Source organism: Papio anubis, chromosome 2 (assembly GCF_008728515.1).
Source record: "Papio anubis isolate 15944 chromosome 2, Panubis1.0, whole genome shotgun sequence".
Classification (NCBI taxonomy): Eukaryota; Metazoa; Chordata; class Mammalia; order Primates; family Cercopithecidae; genus Papio; species Papio anubis.
In genome coordinates this window covers 157,457,772-157,476,031 of record NC_044977.1, presented here as the reverse complement: position 1 = coordinate 157,476,031, position 18,260 = coordinate 157,457,772, and the positions used below count along the sequence as shown (strand labels likewise).

At 37.7% G+C, this 18,260-nt stretch overlaps 1 protein-coding gene across 2 annotated transcripts in view; it reads right to left on the bottom strand.

The window, feature by feature from the left end:
• Window positions 1-323: 323 nt before the first annotated feature.
• Window positions 324-18,260, bottom strand: part of RYK (receptor like tyrosine kinase) — a 91,948-nt gene continuing 74,011 nt past the window's right edge. Inside the window, exons 12-15 of one of the 2 annotated variants that reach the window (XM_031663752.1) lie at window positions 17,455-17,564; window positions 17,133-17,292; window positions 2,446-2,582; window positions 324-1,467 (exon numbers count right to left, since the gene is read on the bottom strand). In XM_031663752.1, the coding sequence (XP_031519612.1) occupies window positions 1,356-1,467; window positions 2,446-2,582; window positions 17,133-17,292; window positions 17,455-17,564 (519 nt within the window). In that variant the 3' untranslated portion in view covers window positions 324-1,355. The remainder of the gene's footprint in view (window positions 1,468-2,445; window positions 2,583-17,132; window positions 17,293-17,454; window positions 17,565-18,260) is intronic. The other variant, XM_031663753.1, reaches the window with a different exon arrangement.

The window sequence follows — 18,260 nt, the reverse complement described above, 5'->3', positions numbered from 1 at the left end:
GAAGCAGTGGCAGTACCTGCAGGCCTAGCTATTTAGGAGGCCCATTCAACTCTGCTTTAGGCCAACTAAAACTGAGCATAAATACATACATACCCCTTACTTGCTGGTTCTGGAGAAATGTTTCAGTGTTTTAATACTTCCTTATAACATTAATTCCAACTTTATACTAGAACCTGGAGACTGAGCCAGCTGTAACTGTGTTAGGGCTTTGGAACTTCACTGAAACATCATGAAATAAAACACATATGTCCAGCTGTTGAATGTTCAAAGACTGACCAGACGCAATAACCAATCATTCATTATGAAAAATAATTTCAATACTGTCATAATATAAAACAAATTCTTTAATTTTTCAAGTGTTTAAAAAAACAATTTTATACTTAAGCCAGCCTTGAAGATAAGCACAAAATTTACCAGTTTACATTTTTTTTTTTTTAAAAAAAGAATGACAACAACTCAAGCACCCACTCTGTGCATAGCACTATTCTAGGTGCAATAAAAGGGAATCTTAACCTTAGAAATATGAGTTCACTTTCTGGAATGGTATTATCTCCTTTTCCAGAGAGTAAAAATAAATAAAATCACCATTGTTTACTACAGATCTGCCCCAAACCACTTCTGGTTCACAGAAAGGCTAATTTCTGCCAAATTAAAGATGTAATGAACTCAGTTCCTGCTTTCCCAAAAAATACGAAAGCAGAATTCCTTTTCACTGAAAAATATAAACAGTTTTCCATGCAAGGGCAGTTTGCTTCTAGTAAGTATTAAAAAAAAATCGCTTTTTTTCCTCTAGCTTTTCTTTAAATTTTCTTCCTGTAATACTGCCTTTTCTTGTACAAGGCAAACCAGGTATCTTTTAATGCTGTTTTTCCTTTCCTAAGAAAAGCACTGCATTTTGAAGACAAACCATTTCCCAGAGTAGTGACGAAAAATAACGTTAAAAAAACTTTAAAGGTGAGTCACTTACATCACCTTGATAAGTAAAAAAATAAAAAGCAGTTGGCACTAAGATAGCTAATTCCAAATATCTGTGTCTAAACAATTTTAAAAACTGTTTATTTATTTTGTAAGAATGTACCCCTAGTCCAAAGTAACTATGTTTTAAAAAATTTTGGCCAAAAAATTTACAAAAACCCTTTCAGTTCAACCTAATAAAAGTGATTATCTAGAAAATATGCCACATTATTAAGTCTGTCTTAAAAAGTTCAGATTCTAAAGCATTCCTAAGGCACGGTGTTCTGGAAGACGAATGTGCTTCTGTTGGCGCTGTGTTAGATATGAAGCATCCATGACAGGCTTCAAGAGAGCCGCGACAGGCACCTTCCTCCTGATGCTGTGGGATTGGGAGAGAAGAGTCAGACGTAGGCCCCCAGGGCTGCGTGAAACTCTGTTAGGCACTGTACCAGCTGCTGAAACTTGGGCCTCTCCTCCGGATCTAAGGCCCAGCAACAGGCCATCACAGCAAACCTGCAGAGTGACAAAAATGAAAATTTGGACTAGTAAGGATACAGTATTCCTAAACTTTCGGTCAGTTTGATGCCAGTTATGCTGCCTGTCTAAAGGTGGGTATCGAGAGGATGATATATTAAAAATGGATTCATTTTACTATCTGTTGGCAGCTCTAGAAAGAAGCTAAAAGAAATTATTTGGATTACATGTGTGAATTTCAATTCTTCATGACAGCATATCAAAATATTTCAGCAAATACAGAGAGTTCATATAAAAACCTAAAATACAGTCAAAAAAGAACAACCTGTGTTTTCCTGTAGTTAAATTAAGAAAAAGAACTTGGAGGAAGAGAAAGTTTTATCTAAGTTCTATGAACCCTGGATCTAGAGTAAAATCAGTACAAAAGCTGCCACTTTGTCGTGGTGCAGAAACTTCAGGGAGTTCTGGAACTGAGAACATACTCATCTGTACAATCAATCACCCTGAAGAGCCTCCTGTTTATCCCATCCTCATTACATGGCAAGATAAGCTACGTGATAGAAGCAGGAAACAGAAAGCAACTATTTTGCTTACTAGTCCAGATCATCTTCCCTGTATCAGCTGATACTAACTGGCAAGGCAAAATGACAATGAGAAAGGTTTTATAACTACTATGTCCTTTATAATTACTTTATAACTACAAAAGTCAGGTACTCACTCTGTATAGAATAACTGACATAGTATTCAATTTTCTTAGTACACCCTCTCAGACTAATTTATAGTGCTTAGATTATGCACTATAAAATAAAATGCAAGGCATTCTAATATCAAATGCATGAAAGAGTGAATGAATCTCCCTGACTTTGTGATTCTTTATAAGAGTCTAATTTAAATCCAAAGAGTCATTATTCTTAAAAGGGAAGGCTCTATGTGAATATGGAAACCTGCTCTTTTTCCTTTATTCCAATATAGTAAATGGAATAAAACTCATGCCTTCAAGCTCAAAAAAAAACTCACAATTCATCAGGACAGTTGATTGGCTGGGCTATTCGGTAACCATCTTTCAGGTATGCGGCCATCTCGAAGGGGTCAATGTCCACGTAGGGCGTCTGGCCCAGAGTCATGAGTTCCCACAGCGTCACTCCAAAGGCCCACTAGGAAAGGAGCAGGAGCACAATGAGGGGACATTTAAAACAACGGTCAGGGGGCCAGTGCCCACAGCCAGCTACAGTACAAAAAACAGCAGCTCAACTCATGCTTCGGAAAAGTGAAATGTTATTTACAAAAAGAAGTCTATCATACACAGTTTCCCTTGCTAAGATAAAAAAGAGTGCATCCAATATTAATATTATAAATTCTAAGTAATTAGATCCATTGGAAGTAATAGTTTACTGCTGATTACAAGTTATGTATTATGAATTATGTCTAAGATTCTTCTAATGTGAGAATTTGTAACTGTAAATACTATAGCTAGTCTGCATGATTGAGAAGTGGAAAATGAACGGAATTTTAGTCTAATTAAAGGGAAGAGCATCCTCAGTGAAATATGCAAATGAGGGAAATATAAGAAGGCATGGATTTTTACTGTATGTAAAGTTTTAAATTAAAGGATTAAAATAACTTCCAACCTTGCTTGAGTAAGCGATCAGATTTATTTAAATTCAACATGTAAACTACAGAAAGGAACAGGAACAGTAAACAGTGCCAACAGTGTCCACTCATGGTCTGTTTGGAGCTCCCCATTTGGCCACTTCCTGGCTGTACTCAGCTCCTGGAGAGCGTGCAGGGGGCAGAGGACAGGCAACATGTCTACACAGAGCTGCCGCCACGTGGCTGGGAAGGACTCAGATCTAGTACATCCACTGATCTGCCGCCAAGTGTGAACCCTGAGGTCAGAACAACTGAACTTGGATGAGGAGGGGGATACCTGTGTACTGTAGTATCAGGTTTATGAGTACCTACAAGTTCGAGGCATTTTGCATTGTTCAATACATTTAATTTCCTCAACAAACCTGTGAGAATCATTGGTAGCTCAATTTTACAGGCGAGAAAACTGAGGCTCAGAGAAATAGCTTGCCCCAAAATACGTATTTTAATGAGTAAAAGAGAAAAACATGAAAAAAAGAAAAGGAAAAAAGAAAAATACCAAACACGAGTCAAATACAAGTCTATTTATAAAATCTAAGCATGATGTATTAAATTTTAGGTTATTATTTTTCAATAGTAACAAAATCCCAAAATACTTTGTAAAATACACAGATTTTTTAAAAAGCCTTATAATAGTGAACAGCTGCATTTTTCCCCCAGAATCTATGCAAACAAGAAAATAATGAAATGACATATTTTAAAATATTTTAGGGCCAGGCACGGTGGCTCACACCTGTAATCCCAGCACTTTGGGAGGATCACCTGAGGTCAGGAGTTCGAGACCAGCCATGACCAACATGGAGAAACCCCATCTCTACTAAAAATACAAAATTATCTGGGCGTGGTGGCACATGGCTGTAATCCCCGCTACTCAGGAGGCTGAGGCAGAAGAATTGCTTAAACCCAGAAGGCGGAGGTTGTGGTGAGCCGAGATTGCACCACTGCGCTCCTGCCTGGGCAACAAAGTGAGGCTCTGTCTCAAAGAAAGAAAAAGAAAAAATTTAAAACTGTCATAGAAAGTTCTATATAGAACCAAAATATACTTCAACAATGAAGACAAAATACAGTTTTTCAGACAAATAAAAGCAGACAGACTATGTTTCCAGCAGACCTGTAAGATGTATGAAAGCAGTTCTTCATGTGGAAAGAAAATATACCACATGGAAATCTGAGTCAACACAAAGAATATAGAGTGTTGAAAATATATTAATAACAACTGAACATATTCTCTTATGTTAAAATTTCCTTGAGAGACTATTTAAAGGAAAAACAGCCAACAATATATTGTGGGGTTAATAATATACAGAGAAGTAAAAGGTATGCCCACAAACAGTTTGAAGACTGGAAGGGGATGAATGGAAACACTCTATTAAACATGAAATGATATAATATTTTTGGAAAATAGAAGGTTTACATTGTAAAGCCTAGAGTAGGTTTTTTAACCTCAGCACTACTGATATCGTGGGCTGGAGGATTCTTTGCTGTGAGTAGCTGTCCTGTGCGTTGTAGGATGTGTAGCATTCTCCCTGGGCTTAGCCATTAGATGATAGTAGCACATCCTCCAAGCTGTGACAACCCAAAGTGCCTCCAGACATAGCCAAACGTCCCTTGGCACAGACAAATGCCCTTAACCAGAGCAAAATTGTCCCAGTTAAGAACCACTGTGTTAGACTGAACAACAACAAAAAATTTTAAATATCAGAAATAAAGGAGGGAACACCATCCTTTAGGACATCAAAAAATACTATGAACAATCCAATTTTATGCCAATAAATTCAGTAACTTAAATGAAATAAACGAATTTCTTAAAATACAAATTACCAAAACACACAGGAATAAACAGAACATCTATATAGCCCTACATCTATTAAAGATACTGAATTCACAATTCAAAACTTTTCCACAAAGAAAACTCAACATTGTTTGGTGAATTCTATCAAACTTGAAAGAAAATACAAATCTGTATTAGTTTCCTAGGGCTACCATAATAACATACCACAAACGAGTAGCTTAAACAACAGAAATTTATTGTCCCACTGCTCTGAGAGCTGTAAGTCCAAATCCATGTGTCAGCGGGGTTGTGCTTCCCTGGAAACCTGGAGGGGGAATCTTCCCTTGCCTATTCCCAGCTTCCTGTGGTTGCCGGCAGCCCCTGGTGTGCCTTGGTTTGCAGCTGCAGCCCTGCAGTCCCTGCCTCTATCTTCACATGACATTTTCTCCTCGTGTGTGTGTGTCTTGTCTTAGGGGGGATTAGAGCTCATCCTAATTTGAGTATGACCTCATCTTAATGTTACATCTGCAATGACCCTATTTCCAAATAAGGTCACGTTCTGAGGTACTAGGGATTAGGGCTGCAACCGATTTTTTTTTTTTTTTTTGGCGGAGAGGCAGGACACAATTCAACCCATTCATTACACACCCCATCCTACATAAACTTTCAGAACACAGAGGAAGGAGTATATCTCAATCACTTTGACGGCAGCATTACCCTAAATTGTGTATAGTTTCAAAATCTCCACAGAGTCTTGGCGGCTACTAAAATTTCCCTTACACCTACTGGGACATTCTATTCTGCTTAAAAATGGAAAAATGATTTCGAATTAATAGAAGTTAAAGGACGGTGCCTGCTCACATCTAGTTATTTGCCTATCTTTAAAACCTTACTCTATATGAAACTTTTTTCTGAGAAGTAACAAGATCTATATGAAATCTTAATACTGACAGTCATTAGTAAATGCAGTGCTTTGTTTTTAAAATCTTATCCAATTTCCATAGAGAAGGTAGTTCCCTGCACAGATGGAACAGAGCCCAAAGAAATGAAACTGGTCGGAAGGGTGCTCCCATCCCTTCCTCCTGAGATGAAATGATCCATTCAAACTAGATTTTGGAAGAAGAAACGATGGGAATTGGTGACAAGTGCATCTTGACCCTTTGTACACAGGGAATAACCCCATCCACTGACATTATAACACCTTCTGACTATAAGGGACTTTGATAGTAATGTTGGTGGTATTTGAGATCTGGAGTTGAATGTAAGTATCACAGCAGCAATATATATAAGCTTTTAAAAATTACTCCCTTCCCACTGTTTTGTTCACATTATTACTGCCTAACATCTGCCTAAGGTTTTCATATTACAACTATAACACTAAAAGACGCCATCGAAAAGAACAGTTAAGCCAAAGGGAACAATGCCGTTTCGTTTCCTTAAAAACTAACAAAAGTGATTAATTACATGTTGGCAAACCAACCCTTAAAAAAATAATCAAGACAAAATGGCACAGAGATGATTTGTGGAAAACTTGCTCTAAAGTCTTCTGATAACTGAACCATTTAAAATTTAGACAGACTTATTCTATAATTTCCTTCTGTTTGACGTCGGTGGAAAGGGGGCAATAAGAAGGTCATGCTGTTCTTTCCAGAGTTTTATGAAAGGCCGTGGCTAAAGAACATTTAGAGAATTACAGTGTTATTCTATTCATCTTATTCCTCTCCCCAGAACATGTGTTATTTTATAGCTTCCATATATAAGATGTAAAATGGTTTTTCCACTAAAACATATATGAATATGACTTGTCAAAAACTATATAAGTAAAATTCCTTTTTTCTTTTAGTGCAGCATTAACTAAAGATGGGGCTACTGAGTTAAGACATTTCCAGTCATTACTTCAGGAACTTACAATGCAAGGCTCACTTCAGTGAACTATAAACTGAAAAGAAAATAATTCCATTCAATTGTAAATTATCTTATCTGACCACAGTGGAAGTATCATCAGGTGTTCCATGGCTAGGCCTTTCTGTTCATATTAGAAACCTTATATCTCTTTCTCATATGAAGACATGGCTGCAGATTACCGAAGTACAATTAAATAAATCTGGGTTAAGTGTTTTATGAGAAGGAGAAGAATTATCTGGGGTGCTTGCTAAAAAGTACAGTTCCCCAGTCCTATCTCAATAATTCTGAAGCCTGGATCACATTATTTAATTATTTATTTGTATTTTTAGCAGAAATCGGGTTTCACCATGTTGGCCAGGCTGGTCTCAAACTCCAGGTTTCAAGTGATCCACCCGCTGTGGCCTCCCAAAGTGCTGGAACTATAGGCATCAGCCACCATGACAGGCCTGGATCACATCACTTTAAACAAAAGTCCTTGGCAGGTCTTAAGAATGGGCAAATTTAGCAAGTAGTCTTAGATATGTTAGCAGCAGTGATCAGACAGCGACGACAGTTTTCATTTATTTTTATTGTAGTACAGCTGACACACAAGAAACTGCACATAAAGTATTCAACTGGATAAGTTCTGACACACATAAACACTCCTGAAACCACTGCCACAACCAAGGTAAGGAGCATAGCTATCAACTCCGAAAGATTCTGTTTTGATCCTTTCCCTTCATCCCTCCCTACCACCAGCACTACCATCCCCAAGTACCCACTAATCTGCTTTCTGTCACTATATAGTTGGCATTTTCTAGAATTATATAAATAGAATTATTCAAGCTGTATACTGTTTTCCTAGCTTCTTTTACTCAGAATAATCATTCTGAGATTCATCCATGATGCAGCATGTACCAACAGTTCATTCCTTTTTATTTAGTAGTATAGCTCATTATAGGAATACTGCAGTTTACCAGTTTGCCTGTTGATAAGCATTTGAATTATGTTCAGACTTAGCTATTAAAAATAAGGCTGCTATGAACATCTGTGTACAGTGTTGGTAAGAACACGTTTTCATCTCTCTAAGAGCAAAATGACTGAATATGGTACATATATATCAATTTTAAGAAATTGCTAAACTGTTTTCCAAAGTGACTATCCCATTTTACATTCCTGCCAGCAGTGTAAAAGAGCTCTTGTCTTTCATATCCTTGTCAATATTTGGTATGGTCAGACTTTTCAATTTTAGCCAAACCAACAGTATCTCACTGTGGTTTAATTTTGCATTTCCCTAATGAATGACTAATAATGTTGATAATATCTTTCAAACTTGGAGAGACTATCTTAATATTGAGTTTTCTGACCAAGGCAAAAACGGTGTACCTCTCCTATTGTGTATGTATTCTTTAATTTCTCTCAGCAATGTATTGTGCAGCTCTTTCACATTTTTTGTCAGATTTATTCCTGAAAACTTCATATTTTTGATGTTCTTATAAACTTTCTTAAAACTTTAATTTCTTATTTTTCATTAAGTGTTTAAAAATACAATTTATTTTTGTACATTGATCTTGCAATCTTTCTAAACTCACTTATTAGTTTTAGTAGCGTTTTTGTATATCATACTGAATGTTCTACATAAATGATCATACTATTCTGCAAATAGTTACTTTTTTCTATCCACTCTTTTCTTCCCTTAGTGCACTGGCTATAACCTCAAGGACAGTGCTGAGTAACAGAAATGATAATAGTGGGCAACCTTGTCTTGTTCCTGATATTAAATAAAAAGAATTCAGCCTTTCACCACTAAATATGTTAGCTATAGGTTTTTCTGTAGATGCCCTTTACCAGGTCTAGAGCAGATGTCCAGAGGGACATGCCTCCTCTTAGATGCCTCTTCAGGTCTGGTGTGTCCCAAGTGCCAAAAAAGGATCTCAGTGCCTCTGGGGTGGGGCCCTGGCAAAGAGCCACTGAGGTGCCTTCCCACCTAGCTGAGAGATGATGTTCCCACCCCAAGAGGCCTGAAAAGCAGAGTACTAAGCCAAAGAGAATTATTCTTGAGTCCTAAGGTTTAATATTGTTTGTTCGGTTAGGTTTTCAACTTATTTTAGATGCATTCATCCTTTCTTCTTTCCTATTTCTTCCCTTTGGAATGAGTATGTCTACCCACTACTTGTCCCACCACTGTATTTTTGGAGCACATAACTTGTTTGCTTTTATAGTTCAGAGCTAGAGAAGAATTTGCCTCAGCATAAACTGTACCTTGAGGTTCATCCATACCGGATTTAGATGATATTTAAATGACACTTTGGACTTAAGACGTTAGAGCTGATGCTAGAATAAGTTAAGACTTTTAGGGCTGTTGGGATGGAATGAATGTATTTTGCATGTGAGAATGACATACATTTTGGAAGGCCAGTGGCAGAATGTGGTGGACTGAATGTCTGTGTCCCTGCCACCATTCATATGCTGAAACCTTAACCCCCAAGTAACGGTATTAGGAGTTGGGGCCTTTGGGAGATGGTCAGGTCATGAGAGTGCAGCCCTCATAAATGGGATTGGTACTCTTATAAATAAGAGACCACCAGAGAGCTCCCTCACTGTTTATGCCACATGAGGACCCAAAGAGAGAATAGACATTTACGAACCAGGAAAGAGGCTCTCAACAGACACTGAACCTGCTAGCACCTTAATTTTGGACTTTCCTAGACTCTAGAATTATGAGAATTCAATGTTTGTTATTTAAGTTATCCAGTCTACGGCAGTTTGGTATAGTGGCCCCAATACACTAAGACACCAACTCAACTTCAAACATCAGCGATCTTTAAGCAGAGTGTTACACATGATTGAAAAGTGACTACTTCTGCTATGAACCTGCCCTACGATCTGTGATTAGGAAAGACAGAGGAGCCAACACTGGATGCTAACCAGGCCATTACACGCATCTGTTATTTATGGCACTTTTTGCCACTGCATCAGATGCACGGAGCCAACACTGGATGCTAACCAGGCCATTACACGCATCTGTTATTTATGGCACTTTTTGCCACTGCATCGGATGCACAGACATTACTCCATCAGAACACTGGGGCTATCTGAAGGGAATATTAAACAGAGTAAGAACAAGTCTCTTTAAAGGAATGTAAAGAGTTGTTTACAAGATTTTATCGGTAAATTATCCTGAGGGAGAGCCAACGACAGAAAACATACCTAGGTCAACTATTTGATCACAGGACAGCAAGTGCTCACCTCTGAAAATACAGCAACTCTTCCTAAAGTAAATCCATTTATTCCTCATTCTAAGGAAATATTAGGATGAATAAAACAATACCATTAAATAAAACAATATCTTAACGTTAATATTAAATTTAAAATTTTTATTTCTTCAAGTCTGAAATAATCCTTGCACCTCTAGATTTTTCCTGTCTTTAATATTTATTCCTCTTAATGTGAACTTAATACTTAAATAATTGTTCCAAGATTATTGTATATAAAATCAGCAACTATAAAGGAAACAAATATTAGGAATCTATGCCTTACTCTAAAATTAATAATGAATAAAGTTTTCTATACTTTAAAAAACAATAAGCATCCTCCATAACTCTAGCTTTCTCTTTGATACCACAGTTAGTTCAGCAGACTACTCTTCATGGGTATATTATAAATGTCAGACTCTCCCGCTCAGGTCTGCTCAGGATACAACAAGCACTGGGCTTCCTCCACAGCACTGGGCAAATAGGAAGTTAAAGAGTCATACGTAGCAATGTGCTGCAGATGCAGTCTCTGGATAACTTCAGATTTCCCTTTATTTTCTAGGTAATCATTAACATTCACAAAATAAATAATGTAAAGGCACAAGCAACACATTTTGATGTGTCCTATCCCCTAAAAACTGTTCAAATACCTTTAAAAGGATCTCTTCATTGCCATAAACCATGCTGACAATATTTGGCATGGAAGTTATTTCCTTGACTTGTTTTTCTTAAGAAAATGCTTCTTAAACACAATGTAATACTATAAAGACAAGAAAACCAATAAGAAAGAAATTCATAACTGCGGACTCCTGATTACATTTAGTAATCTCCTAATAGAAAGTAGTTCCTAAGAGCAGAATTACGTTAGCTACTATAGTTAGCTAAATAATTCAAAGAACATGTAAATCAAGAGCTCTATTTTCATAAAAAGGAAAAGAAAGTCACATAAAAAAATTTATGGAGGTATCCACATCTGATGAAAACACAATAAAAACAATATCCAGAAATTCTTAAGAATGCCTACAATGATATCATATCTTAGAATAATATTAGACATTTATAACTAGTCAAATCTTGATGTGCATAGTTCTTAAGCTCAATAGTTAAAAGTTGATGTTAACATAAGAATCTGGACATACTGAAATATTGAATCCTTTCAGTAGAAATTCTGAAAATACAACCTAGAGATGCAATGTATTATTTTTATGATGGAAAACATTAATGTATTTCTAAATAAATTATGTAGAATTTTTAATTATAAAGAAATGCAAAAATATTAAGGATGTCTTAAAGGACAGAGAAAATGTTCCCTCCAAGGCAGCAGTATCATTTGTTGGGTGCTACATTTACATCTAAAAATATGTATTTCACATGTGTATAGACTCTGGTGGAAGTGTCCAAAAATAGAATATTAAATGTAACTTTTAAGCCCCCAACTTCACCCATAAAGAAAAAGTGGTAACAGAACATAATGACTGTATGTATTTCCAACCCAAATGTTAAAAAGCAATCTTCAACATGTGCACTTTAAAATATTTTAAGAATTAAAAAAAATTCAATCCCAAAAAACTAAAAGGCAGGATTTTTACATGAACAGTCACATCATAGTCATGGAAAACAGAAGGGTGTTCCTAGTCCTTTCAATTCCAATTATCTGAAGCAAAGGCAATACACACATATGTGTGTGTAGGATTGTATATACACACACATATATATATGGAAACACATTTATAATAATCTAAAAAAGAAAAATGTGAGCATTTTCTAGGAGTTAATCACGTTAAATGCAAATCAAAGGATATTTTAACATCACATGCTAAGTATAGCTCAGAAAATTTGGGTCACACAGCTATTTCAAGTAAGTTTATGCCAAAACACACTGAAAGTAGTTATGATGTTAAAGTAATTCTCCTGTTGAGGTGCCTCTTGCAGAGGCAGCTAGCGTGAGGCTGGGGAATCGCTAAGCTACGTGTCATGCCCTGTGCTGCCCAGACTTGTGAACAATTGAGTCAGGGTGGCTAAAATCTACTCCAGAAAACCAAAAGGCAAGATGTTTGCTTGTGCCTTCTCTGTGCAGGCATGCAGAGAACCTAAGAAGAAAAACCCAGATATCCCTGTCAATTTTGCAAAATTGACCAAAAAGTGCACTGAGAAGTGGAAGACAGTGTCTGGGAAAGAGAAGTCTAAATCTGATGAAATGGCAAAAGCGGATTAAATATGCTATGATTCAGAAATGAAGGATTATGGACCATCTAAGGGAGGCAAAACAAAAAAATAAAAAACAAAAAGGACCTCAATGTCCCCAAAAGGTCACTGTCCAGATTCTTCCTGTTCTGTACAGAATTCCGCCCCAAGAATTCAGACCCTGGCATCTCTATTGGAGATGTGGCAAAAAAGCTAGGTGAGAGGTAGAGTAATTTAAGTGACACTGAAAAGCAGCTTTGCATCACAAAGGCAACAAAGCTGAAGGAGAAGTATGAGAAGGATGTTGCTAACTGCAAGTCTAAAGGAAAGTTTGATGGCACAAAGGGTCCTGCTAAAGTTGTCTGGACAAAGGTGGAAGAAAAAGGCAAAGATGACGAGGAGGAAGAGGCAGAGGAGGAGGATAATGAATAAAAAACTTTATCTGTAATAACTAACTAACTAAATAACTAAAGTAACTCTCTTGTGAAGCTGATCACCATTAAGTTAATGGTGATATTTAAAAATAAAGCTGCCACATGAACAAGCAACTATTTGGTATAACTGCATTCTGATGATGGCAGATTCTTACATAAAATATGTGAACTCCTGCAAAATGTCATAACCATAAAAATAACTATTTCTGATATAATTTGAAATGTTCTGCTTAACCAAACCATGCCATGTATCTTCAACATGAACTTTGCCAGTTAATATCCAGCTGAAGAGACTCAACACTCTAGGAGCATCTTGCTTGGAGATTTATTATTAGCTATACCCTCATTTGTTGAAAGTATATTATCTAACTTAATTTTCACTCTGTAGGTCCTGCAAAACATTTGATCATAAATATTACCAAAAAAACTCCTATCATCACTTAATTACACGATGGTATACCTACACATATATACATTAAATTAAGTAATACAGGCTGGGTGCAGTGGCTCACACCTGTAATCTCAGTGCTTTGAGAGGTCAAGGCAGGAGGATCGCTTGAGCCTAGGGGTACAAGATCTGCCTGGGCAACACAGCAAGCCTCCATCTCCACAAAAAATAAAAGAATTAGCCAGGTGTGGTGGCACACACTGGTAGTCCTAGCTACTCAGGAGGCTGAGGCAGGAAGATCACTTGAGCCCAGGAGTACAAGGCTACACTGAGCTATGACTGCACCACTGCACTCTCACCTGGGCAACAGAGTGAGACCCTGTATCTAAGGAAAAAAAAAGTAATATATATTTTGGGGGCCTCCACTGTGCAAGCAAATAGCACTATTCATCATCTTGCATACCCCTTTGAAATACAAGCTATCAATGCTCCTTTTTCTAAGAGAATAATAAAAAAATTTCCAACCTCTTCAAATTACACGAAATACTTAGAGATTATCATCTAAGAATTATCTTCCATTTTCTGCCCATCGAACTAGTTTTGGTTCACCACCACAACTGCCATCTCATTTCAGCAGTGGCAACTATACTATATTTCAATAAATAACAAAAATTTTAAATCAACCACTGGAAATAAAAAAATTAACATCCCAAAGAGACAAGTGAATCCACCTTTTAAATCAACTATGGAATAAAATTTTCAATGTAAACACTAAGAAAAGTTTCTTTTACTTTTCTGCATTTAAAAATGTTTAGATGTGAGCTTTCACTAAAGGAGTAAATTTGAGAACCACGCTGCTCTAATTCAACTGACATTATGTTTTAAAATTACGTTCTACAACCAAAGCCAAACCGATTCCTCCTGCCTGCCCCCCTTCCCACTCCATGAAAATAGCTTTGCTTAATGTAGAGCTAGTAAACAGTTCCAGATACAATTCAAAATTTCTGAATAAAGATTTGGCAACTCTAAAACCAAAAACCTTATCAAAGGGTAGAACTAGTCCTTCCTGTCATTTAGTACAGCAGCTGTGCATTGGTCCAAAATCAAACTCAGCTTTCCTTTCATATGTCATTTGAAAAAAATCAAAATCAAAACCAAAAATGTAACCCTTCTCTCCCTAAAAAAAAGCCCAGGTTCTCATTAGATAGCCATTAAAAGTATCTAAGCTGCTCTGCATATTTGTACTGCTTTACTTGGTATGTTTAACTTCTAGACATTCATGCTAGAGAGACATTTTTTCTTTATCATCAAAGCTCTGGAAAAACAGACCAGGATTAGTACCCCACTGCTCTACAAGCTGAACCCTGGGATTCAGTGTCCAAGAGTCTGGTTTTATTTTCCTCATCCTGGCCCACCATGCCCCATGCCTCTCTGGCTAGGAGAGGCTGCGGACAACATGAAACAGGTTGTCATTCAGTGTTAGCTTCTGAGACTGCTCTGTGAAGCAGATCACATCCCTTCTCATAATCATTCATATTTACTTTGTTCATCTCACAAGTGTCAGATAAACTGTTTGAGAATAGTTTATCTTGAGTTAAAGTATTTTGAAGATACATACAATTAAAGACCTTGTTAACAAAATTAGCTGGGCATGGTGGTGCACGCCTACAGTCCCAGTTACTCAGGAGGCTGAGGCAGGAGAATCGCTTGAACCGAGGAGGTGGAGGTTGCAGTGAGCCACAATCGCGCCACTGCACTCCAGTCTGGTGACAGAGCGAGACTCCGTCTCAAAAAAAAAAAAAAAAAAAAAAAAGTTTAAAATTTGTGTAAGTAAATTGCATTTACATTAAGTGAACACATTTTATCAAAATACTTCCTATGTAAATGGAGCAATATATCTGTATTAGTCCCTTCTCACACTGCTATGAAGAAATACCCAAGACTGGGTAATTTATAAAGGAAAGAGGTTTAATTGACTTATTTCTGCATTGCTGGGGAGGCCTCAGGAAATTTACAATCGTGACGGAAGGAAAAGGAGAAGCAGGTACCTTCCTCACAGGGTGGCAAGATGGAGTGAGTGCAAGCAGGGGAAATGTCTGATGCTTATAAAACCATCAGATCTCGTGAGACTCTAACAGCATGGGGGAAACCGCCCCCGCCATGATCCAATGATCTCCACCCTTGGTCCCACCCTTGACATGTGGGGATTATGGGAATTACAATTCAAGATGAGATTTTGGGTGGGGACATAGCCAAACCATATCAATATCAAATAAAACATAGTTTCCAGAAAGGAGAAAAAAAATTTACTTAGTAGTTACAGTTAATGAAAGGATTTTTCCCCTTTCTCAAATTATTCTTATTTTAAGGATTTTTAATCAGAAAATCTGGGTCTGAGTCACAGCTCCTCTCCATAAGTCGTTCAGTAAAGAAATCTTAGATCATTTCAATTATTGACTCCAGTGAACTGAATGGTAGCCCCAAAGATATGTCCATGTCCTAATCCCCAAAACTTGTAATTACCTTATATGACAAAATGTGATTAAGGACCTTGAGAGGAAAAGTTTATTCTGGATTATGTAGGTGGGTTCTAAATCATAGGCAGAGAGAGTTTGAAAGACATATGTGAAGGAGAAGATGGTACGAACTTGGAACAGAGAGATGGAACCACAAGCCAAAGAATGCCAACAGCCACCAGGAGCTGAAAGAAAGGACTGCTTCTCCACTAGAGGCTCTGGAGGGAGCCCAGCCCTGACTACACCTTGATTTCAGACATTTGGCCTCAGAAGTGAACCATGAGAGACTATACTTCTATTATTTAAAGCCAACAAAGTTGTAGTAATTTGTTACAGCAGCCACAGAAAACTCATACACCGAGGAAATGAGTATATACCAATTAATATAATTAATTAGCATACAGTAATACACGATTTAAAGATTAATCCTTAAAACATATAGACTTTGAAGCAAAAGAGTATCCCTAAATTATAAAATATAGAGACACAAAATACAATGATACAGTAAGCCCAATTCTTACAGTTGAAGCTTAGAAGCAAATTATTCTACAGGACTTTACATGTAACACAAACTGATTATCACTGAGTGAACATAGGTGGGACCCTATAAGCAGAAGTTTTACCTAATCCCTAAATATTCTGCAACAATAATAAAGTCTAACAGGCAAGAGATAGGAAAATAAATTATGCTTAGTCTTCCAAATAAGACTAAGAAATCAAGTGACAGAAATATTAAATGGCTCTAAAATATCCACAAGTGAACGTGGCTTCTGAAACTATGCATCACTAAGTACAAAGGACCCAACTATGGTCTGGCTAAGTGGGCAAAACCACCCAGAAACTTGACAAAAGGACGAGGATGATGTGGGGAATTACAAATTTTACGGGCCATAACACTTAGAAGAGGTCATCTGAAAAAAAGAAAACACCTTTATGATCTGGAAACGATTTGGTCTGTCTCTTAAATAAGAAAAAAAAAAATAATGAAATTACTGTAACCTCTCTGAGTCTCAAAATCCTCACCTTTAAAACTGGGATACCACAGCCTCCCTCCTAGTGTTAATAGTGCTCCTGTCACCGGGCATGGTGGCTCACATCTGTAATCCCAGCACTTTGGGAGGCAGAGGCAGGTGGATCAACTGAAGTCAGGAGTTCAAGACCAGCCTGGCCAACATGGTGAAACCCTGTCTCTACTAAAAATACAAAATCAGCCAGGCATGGTGGCACATGCCTGTAATCCCAGCTACTTGGGAGGCTGAGGCCGGAGAATCGCTTGAACCTGGGAGGCAGAGGATGCAGTGTGCTGGGATGGCGCCACTGCACTCCAGCCTGGGCAAGAAGAGTAGAACTCCGTCTTTAAAAAAAAAAAAAAAAAAATTGGTGCTTCTGTCAGAGCAGTACTGTGAGGATGAAATGAGATTACACACAGTGCTGGCCTATGGTCTGGGTCACAGCTCCTCTCCATAAACTGGCTGATTGGCAGCTAAGTACACTTGCTTTCTGGATAAAAATTTCCAGGAACAGCTAGCAGATTTTTTAAAAACCCAAAAGACAAAAACAGTAAAACATTTAGAAACAGAAAGCTATTTCTCTATTCTTTTGCTATCTGGGGGTCTCAGCACTTACCACATCACTAGCGCTAGAGAACTCGTTATTAACCAGACTTTCAAGAGCCATCCAACGAACTGGCCTGTTTTCATTGTCCCCCAGACAGTGATAGTCCATGGGGAACAAGTCTCTGGAGAGGGCATTGTCTGTGATCTTAACTTGAAGTGTGTCATCAATGCTGAAAAGTAAAGACATGAACATCAAATGCAATCAAGAGTATTAAAAAGTAGGGATTACCACCACCCTTAAATACAACACAAGTCCCACTGTGACTTGCAGAGAACCCCAAATCCAGGAAGCACTCTACATCAAGTGACAGCGTAAAGCTCATGGCACCTACACACAGTTCCTAGCAGCCAGGTCTTTGTGGATGACTTCCCTTCTGGCCAGGTAGCTCATTCCACAGGCAATCTGAATAGCCATGTGTACCAGGTCTTGTTGAGAAATTGCCTGTGGTAACAAAAAATGACATGGTTTGCAAATAGCACACAAATATGATGGCACTTTCTTACTTTATTTCATTCCACAATCCTACACCATCCAAATATACTGCTTTAAACCTACACACTGAATTTTTAAAAGCTATTTCTTGACCAAGAATATGTTCCCATATATCCCTGTACATATCAACTATAGTCCTTATTATTCCATAATCTACCATTTACTCTCTGTCTCCTTTCATCTGTTAGATGTGTCTCCCCAATATCCAGCACACAGAGCAGCTGCTCAATACATCTGCTCAGTGAATGCTGAGTTCTCAAGGTAATATTTCAAATGTTTACAATTCAGTAATCTTTTTTCCCCCAAAACAGTAGTTTTTATTAGGAGATTCTCTCCTCAGGATTATTTTCAAATTAACAGAAGTCTAAGCCTGGTGCAGTGGCTCATGCCTATAATCCCAGCACTTTGGGAGGCTGAGGCGGGAGGATTACTTGAGCCCAGGAGTTTGAGACCAACCTGGACAACATACTGAGGCCCTGTCTCTACACAAAATTATTTTTTTAAAAATTAGCCAGGTATGGTGGCATGTTCCTGTGGTCCCAGCTACTCAGGAGGCTGAGGTGGGAGGATTGCTTAAATATGGGAGGTTGAGGCTGCAGTGAACTGTGATCACACCACTGCCCTCCACCCTTAGTGACTGAGATC